The sequence below is a fragment of the Lissotriton vulgaris genome, chromosome 5 (assembly GCF_964263255.1).
Source record: "Lissotriton vulgaris chromosome 5, aLisVul1.2, whole genome shotgun sequence".
In the NCBI taxonomy this organism is placed as follows: domain Eukaryota; kingdom Metazoa; phylum Chordata; class Amphibia; order Caudata; family Salamandridae; genus Lissotriton; species Lissotriton vulgaris.
Window position 1 is genome coordinate 259,977,102 of NC_141693.1, and position 8,268 is coordinate 259,985,369.

Here is an 8,268-nt window from a genome sequence, read left to right on the forward strand (position 1 = left end):
TGAACGGATTTGGGGCATGCGCCCGAGATGTAGCAAGAATGAAGTGCGTATGAAAGGCTAGCACAACAGGGCACTGCTAAGAATGTCGGTTTTCTGGCTGAAGGGCCACTGGCAAATAATCAACTATAGCGCAAGGTTCAGTACAATGCTACAACATGGCAGGGCCAGGCCACAAATTTCAAACAAGTAAGAACATTTAGGTTGCAAAAGCTCAAGTCTTGTATGGGCGTGTGTTACTTTTATGCAAATAAATGGAGGATTTGTACGAAAGATTCAGATCACTGCTTTCCGTGCAACGACGTGTTACACCGCCACCCTGCCACCCACCACCATCTCTACTGTGGCTTTTACCCGAACTTCAATGAAGAGGGGAAATTAATAAACTTATAAAGCAGACAGTTTAAACGTTTTTATTTAAGAATGACCTATATTTACAACTTGTAAAAAAAGCATCCAAACACAGAACACGTGACAGAAGCAGACCACATTCTTTTAGGGTTCTTACAAGCAGGTTGACTTCCATCAAATGACACACCAGTCCCCCTGTGGCACATCGCAGTGCTCGCTCCTGAAGCACAAGCTACAGTTCGCATAGCCACACTTACAGGTCATTAACAAAGTACAATTACACCCCATACAGCATTCACAGCAATAGACAAGAGAAAAATACAATTTCTTTGCAAAAACACATTCAACTACATTAGTTTACAAGGCATGGAAACTCGTGCACGTCGTCCGTCCAACAGATCTGAGGTCTTCGAGTGCAGGAAACATTCGTACGTTACTTGCTCCCATTGCTCTGCACACTTTCTCACCAAAGCCACAGGGTCCAGAGACAATCTTGCCACGTTTGAAAGTAAAATCCAAGCTGCAACACCAGGTCTCTGCACGCGCTACTTTTTCCCCACTTCTTCGCTCATACCCAACCATATCATTCCTCGGCACCATCATCAATTCCACAAAGTTCAAACAGCCGTCTGGTCCATCTCTCAGTCTTGCGAGTCTAGCGTTGGTATGAATCCATGTAATAGTGGATTAAAAATGCAACACCCACCGTGTTAAGACGTGGCACGTGCAGGGAGGATTGGATAACAAGTCGACAAAAAGCAATCCAGAGAACAGTTACAGCTGTGCTTTCAGGAAGTGCTCTCCCAGAACAATCACGGAACGCTGAATGTAGTAGAGATCCGGTGAAGCGTTCACTTGGTGCTTTGTAATTAAGGGAGGGGGAAGACTGTACAAAAAAAAGTAACCCAATTTCTGAAGGAATGTTCCTGAAACAAATTAATTTGCTCACTTGGCCTTCCAAATGCAATAGTCAAATTAAAGCCCTGACTGAACCAGGCAACTTTAACCTATCCCACTCATTTTAACAAACCTTCCAACAACAAAAAGATCAATAAAATTTAGAGCATTCAGTTCAGTTTTTAGAAAAGAAAGTGTCAAAAATGTTGCTTCAACACGATCAGAAGACTGTTTTACATATATTTTACAGTATACTTACCATCAAGTTAGAAAAGAGGAACCATCAAGTCCAAAACTTCATTCACTACATGCCCCAACCAGAGGACTTGGACTCCATACTCGAAGAACCAAACCCTGCACCATTGAAGACACCACTAGGACCTGGGTTAGAAGAAGAGCCCCATCCTACTGCCCCTGCGTTTGAGCCATATGCATTACTCCCAGAACCAAAGCCCTGATTTGGCTCCCTTGGCAAGTTACCTTGCGCAGGATTGTTTCCTGGTGGCCCACCAGGTTGATTTTGCTGACTAGCCAGCATGCCCATCATGCCCCAACTGCTCTGCAAGGCCGCCTGTGCAGCAGCCATCATTGCAGGATTGATATTAAATGCTCCGAAATTCATCCCTCCACCAGCTCCTCCTCCTCCACCGCCGCCGCCACCCATGTTGCCTCCTGGAGGACCACCAAGACCACCTCCAGCACCACCACCACCTCCACCGCCACCACCACCCACCATGCGGCCTGGACCAAACCCACCCTGGTTACCAAAGCCCCCTTGATTCCCCCCAAATCTGCCACTGCCTCTATCAAACTGCCTATTGGTGTTCTGTTTAGGCTCTGCATTAGATACATGCACGCTGACTCCTTTAATGATCAAATCTTCTCCACACAGCGATTGGGCGACCTAAAAAGTAAATTACAAAGAGATTAAATTCTATACTTTACAAGAATGGTATCTACATCAGCTGCTCATATTTTGTTTTACTGTACCTGATCATCAGCAAATGTAACAAATGCAAAGGCTCTGAAAGGCTTAGGAATGAAGACATCCACGACTTCGCCATACTGGGCGAAAAACTGCCGGAGTTCATCGGCAGACATGTCTTCAGTACAACGGCCCACAAACACCCGACTGCGTAGTGGCTCCTCAGGACCCTGTAAATGTTAAAGAAAAATTATTTTAAGCATACGAGCCAAAAAAGTTCCAGTCCAGGTGTGAATACCTCCACTTTAAGTAAAAGGCCTTGTAATATTCGAAGACCTGTATAATATACAAAACATTGATGCGCTAACTGGCTTCCTGCAACAGATACAATAGACTCACAATAACCATTTGTTAAAGGCACAGTCCTAGCACACAAGGGGCACGACTAATTGCTTCGTACTTCAAAACGCAAAGGACTATGCGGACAATATCAAAACAAAGTTCCTAGGGCACGGACCTACAATTTAGGCGGAGTGCCACAATCGATAGCGGACAACTGTTACAAGCAAGTAGACAACCTCTAACTCATTAGGATGTTGCTCCACTCTACTTTCGCAGTTCACTTCCTTTAAAATTCGACTCGTAGATCAAACTTCTGCTTATGCTGTCGGGCAGAAGTTAAAGGTGTCCACAAATCTCATGTTGGTTTGCAAATAGATATATAAACAAAATGAGTATTTCTGAAACAATGATATGTGCACAGAGCAGAAGGACTATCACTTGCTTTTAAAAGAACCCTCACTCACCATCCTAGTTGGTGCCATGCTTCATCATGGGGTTCCCACCTGAGCAGCAGAGTGCCACTCGGGTGTGCTATGACGCCTGTTTAGAGCGGAGCAGGTAGGACACCTCACGGGTAGTTTTTAACTACTCTACCACACAATACAAATATGGTCGTAATAGTGCTAAAATATGCACTCCAAGCTAGGCACCATAGGTATGTGATCCTAATTCAATAATTTGCACGTATGTCAGGACAGTTAAGTGTTTTTGATTTGGGTTTCTTTTTCAGAAAAACACATTTCCAAAGAACAAAAACATAAGTTTGCGGTAATTACTGCCACTGGAGAGGGTGCACTGTAGCATGTACATACCACTGTGACAGTCTTAGTCCTAAAGAAAGCCTCGCTAATTCGCATTTGGAGGCTAAAACGTGTAGACCGATCACCTTTCACTTTTTTTAAGTAGGGATGTCACTGGTCATTTTATACCAGCCGGACATACTCGTAGTTTTAACCTTACTTTTCCATCATCAAAAAAACTTTGGGTACAGTAAACTACCACCATCTCAGCACTACACAAAAAATACCAGCTTCGCTGTAAACCGCTGTCATAGCACACCCGAGTGGCAGTCGGCCGCTTGGGTTGAAGTCCCATGATGAAGCAGTTCACCAACTAGGTTAGTGAGCGATGGTTACTCCTTCTCTGTGCACATATACTTGATTCAGAATTACTCTTTTTGTTCTTTATATACATGGATTACAAAGGGACCAGGAATGGTTCAGTTTGAAAACTCTTTATTATTGTTTAAGATGTTTGCAAATATACCCATCCCACGCAAAAGCTTTTTGGTACAACTGCTTCTTACCAAATTGATGCATAGGTTAAACACGAGTAAAAAGGAATACTAGTTTCAGACAGAGACCCGCTAAATTTTAGGGCGGGCTGGGAGAATACACCTGGTACAGGATACAGACACGAGCTGTTGCAAAGGAGGGTGCCATTGTGAACTGGACGTCCCGCCTGGATATAGAGTTCACAGCATTCCACTACACCAGAATAAATGTTACTATTAACCAGATGTTGGATCTAAACTCCGATTAAAGGACTGGGCTTCCTCAACTCATCCAAATCAGGGCAAATTATGACCCACATTTACAGTTTAAAATCTATTGACAGTTTATGCTTGTACGCTCCTTAGGATACACGCTTTAAGACTCAGCATTTACAGAGCTACTATTTTACTGGCCATAGCTAATGAAGTGCGACCAATCCTGCAAATTTGCTCCAGTAATGCGTTTACCACTGGACATAGTTATCTTAACACAACAACGTTGGTCTGCAGATCTCAACAATTGGCCGCTTACTCCCTCAGGATATTGGGCTATTCTAGCGTTAAATTTCGAGTCACGGTTGGGGATTATTTCAGACTTGACCCAATTTACACTTCCTCTTGAACAAGTTCTGAATTCATTCACTTCCCTTAGGATAGGGGACAAGGGGGTCATATGGTGTTTTACAAACAGTACAGTGTATCCGAACAAAGATTACTATTCCTACTTAACCACTGACCACATGGCGTCGCCTAATCTTGCTTGAAAAAAACGTTTCTGAAACTTCTAAGAATGAGGTAGCGAATTAAAGATTGTGTGGAATCATACGCTACCCCCCCCCCCCCAGCTATGTGCATAAGTCCACTGGAACCCTGTATGCATATTAGTCTGGAAGGTCTATTCCATTACGAACATAGTTACACGAAAGGAGGTGATAACATTCATGCACACTATTTCAGAGAATACGTAGGCGAGCAGGGATTGCCTGCTAGCAATAATGCGAGACAACTAGAGTGCAGGCATGCCGATTGTCGAAAGCCCCACCACCCTATTTACCTTTGAGTTCGGAAGTTTGCAGTCACACCATCTCCCATCAATCATGTGGCGCTGGGACATTGCCTTCAATTGGGTTTCATACTCCATAAACCGCACAAACCCAAAGCCTTTGGAATTTCCAGATTTAGCATCTTTCTTCACCTAGATATAGAAATTAGATTACATCAGAATGTGAGGGAAAGCAACATACAACCGAATAAAGCACTACTACCATATTTTAACTCAACATAATGCACACTAATTGTACATTTTTTAATTAATTACGTGCGTGACAACTTTTCAATGCAACTCGTCAAGTGGGGTCGGGCTATTTGGAAACTAGTTTCAAGGTGCAAAAGGTTTAACCTAGTATCTGCCCGGAATCCACCAGCGACCGAATGCTTGCCATTCAAGTCTTACCTGCACCATGACGACCTCCCCAAAAGTGCTGAAATATTCCTTCAGGTCTTGCTCAGTAGTCTTCCAGGGAAGCCCCAAAACAATCAAATCGGAGGTTTTCACGGCACGTTTCACTTTTACAGCAGAAGACGCGTCTGTCTCGTCCATTTTCCTTTTGTTGTCTACAAGACCAAACAAGCGTTACCCAATACATTTAATATGATACTGTTCTAGCAAGCAATATGGCGTCATTGGGTAAAATGAAGACTAAAACTAAAAAACAAACAGATAAATAATCATGCTAAACCAAATATCCATCTCTTAACCCAGAGACAAGTTAAGGAGACGAACTTGAATTGCGAAAGAATGACCCTCATTCCATCAAACTAACATATCTAACCGCGACTTGCACATAATACAGTACTGCAACGAAAACGGAGTACCCCTATAGCTGAGGAAAAAAACTTCACAGACATGATGAACATCGCCCATAAATAACCTACGACTATTAAAACGTATGTTTAAGATTCACGGAAGCATCAAAAGTACCTTTTGGATAATTGACGACATATACCAGGTTCCCCCAACCGCTTTCTGGGGCATGCAACACTCCTTCCGCAAGTCGGACACCCCTCATGCACTGATTAACTGGATTTCTGTAACGTAAACCGCAGGCTCCGGGGAACTGGGCGGTGACGGTGGACAGCAGGACCGTGCCATCATCCTCAGATGGAATCTCAATTGGCTCGTCGTTCTCGTCCTCTGTGATACGGATGTATTCCATCTCCATGACGGACTAGAGGAAAACAAAAACGGGCTAGTTTAAAGCTAGAGCAAAGAAAAAAATGCGGTCACTTTTACGGCATGTGTAGTAATTCAGGAATTCATAACTTCTGACAGTTTCAGCTTAATTTATCCTTTGCTTAATGTGGGGCTTGGAACACACTCCTCAAGCGTTGGGCTAACTGGGCAAGTGACTAACCAATGGCGCAGGCTTCAGAGTGTAGGGATCTGTTACATAGTGTGCGGGTCGGTCATTCATGGAGTCAGACATGATTCACATAAAGAACAAAGATGGCAGCACACAAGTTGTTTCCCCCTGTAAGCGTGGCCTAACTTTCAGACGCAATCACACTGCGTATCCCGCTCCACCCTGTAGTAGGCCCGCATCAAGTAAAAGAACCAGTTGGGAATAAATTAAAAAGTACGTGGTTTAAAAATTTACTATACATATTACACCCTTTACTCTGTCAAATTCAAAAACCATCTTGAACAACTCCAAAATACTCAATCTAGAGTAGAGGATTCGCTCAAGTTAACGAGGTTGATTTCCATCAGCAATAATAAGGGAAATTTGAATTTAGTTATATCTTGCCAAAGATTACAAGGTGCATTTAAATATTTACCTAAACCCGGTCTCTTAAAGCACAAAAGTGTAAAACTAGATGACGGTTAATCGGTCTAATTCTGGTATTCGTTATTTCAGGATAGTGCTGCTGCCTGCGAAACTGCCTATATGCTATCGTACTTTTAAAATTAATTTTAACATAAGTAGAATCTTTTGCCAACTTTCTTGAAGCTAGTTTCTGAAAAGCAATCTCCAAATGGCAGTACGAGTAGAACGCCATGTTCGTAGTCTTAATCGATACACCTTCAACAAACATGGCCGCCGCGCACACGAAAAATGAAACGCGAACCCAGTCTTCATCACGTATCTGCGAGTCAAAGCTATTATGCGGGGTAACGTTAAACTAACTGACACCGCTTAGATTATTTATTGCCCATATGGCACTGCACACACAAAATAAGTTTTCAGCAGGGCAACGTAGTGTTTGGGCTACAGTTGAAGACCGCGCTAGGTTTACTGTTGACGCAATGGCCTCCACCCACCAAAAATCGTGCGCAACCTGGTCTTTAAAGGTGTCAACGCAGTCGCGGGAGTATAGGAGTAACATGAACGCCATTTGGCTTACTGATGATATAACGATGAGGTTGTTTCTTTCCTTCTATTCATAGAAAATTAACCTGCAGATCCATAATACTTACAGGCAGAGGAGCAGCCTGGTCCTGCCCGCCGACTGAGGATTCGTAATCTTCGGCTGGGAGATCGTAGGACTCGAGGCCTGAATCAGGCTCCTCAAACGTATCCGTGGTTGCGCTATTATCTCCAACCTACTGCCTCGCAACTCCCGATCAAAATGGCCGTTCCTAATCGGCCCGCGAGAAGACAACAGCCTCTATAGCCACGCCCACTTATGAAACCACTGTATCATGACTGGAAAGGGGTGAGACTGGCGCATATATTATTAGTCACCCTCTCCTAGTCACAGGGCTCTGATTCAAATAAGCAAGACGTCCATATTTCATTTCTTCTAATTTAACTATCTTGAGGTAGCCACACTAACTGTTTTAATATAATGATTTTCTTCTCAGTAAAATACGCCCTTGACGGGAACTTGGTACAGTCCATGCGTCACTCGTTGGGCAACTGTGCGCAGGCGTATTGTCATAGGCAAGGGTTCGAAATAGGAGTGCGCCGTTACACGCTGCGCATGTTCAGGTTCTATCTCTGGAAAGGCATGGTTTTATAGGAGTCAGAAACAATCAGTATTTCATTAGACATAGTTTTATTGGAGTCAGAAACAAGAAAAGCTTCTGACTTTGGAACAGGGAACCGAAAATAGTGTGCACAGTTCAATTCCAAAATAGAATTGCTCTTGCCGCGTTTGATTTCATGAACAGTTCGAAGACATGCCAATAAGGTCATACGAACTTTTCATACACATACATACAGTTCTTATGATAAACATTTTTTTACAGATTTATATAGCGCGATCTCGACCCGAAGGTATTGGAGCACTTTACACGAGCTGCAGTTATGTTTCATTAGGACACATTAAATTTATGGTAGGCGCGGGAGATTAAAAGATTTGCCCAGGATCACAGCATGCTGAGCCATCACAGAGGCTCAAACCCATTTTCTCAGCAATAAAGTCATCACCTCTAGCCGTAAGGATACTACTTTCCCCAATGCCGCATACTGCTTAAAAC

At 43.3% G+C, this 8,268-nt stretch overlaps 1 protein-coding gene across 1 annotated transcript; it reads right to left on the bottom strand.

Moving 5' to 3' along the window:
- Positions 1 to 394: 394 nt before the first annotated feature.
- LOC147710648 (TAR DNA-binding protein 43-like) lies at positions 395 to 7,418 on the bottom strand. Its single transcript, XM_086921323.1, has 6 exons — positions 7,264 to 7,418; positions 5,767 to 6,013; positions 5,239 to 5,399; positions 4,840 to 4,980; positions 2,236 to 2,400; positions 395 to 2,149 (listed from the first exon to the last, which is right to left on the bottom strand). The coding sequence occupies exons 2-6, from the start codon at positions 6,005 to 6,007 to the stop codon at positions 1,550 to 1,552; spliced, it is 1,308 nt and encodes a 435-aa protein (XP_086777449.1). The 5' UTR covers positions 6,008 to 6,013; positions 7,264 to 7,418; the 3' UTR covers positions 395 to 1,549.
- Between the last annotated feature and the right edge of the window lie 850 nt (positions 7,419 to 8,268).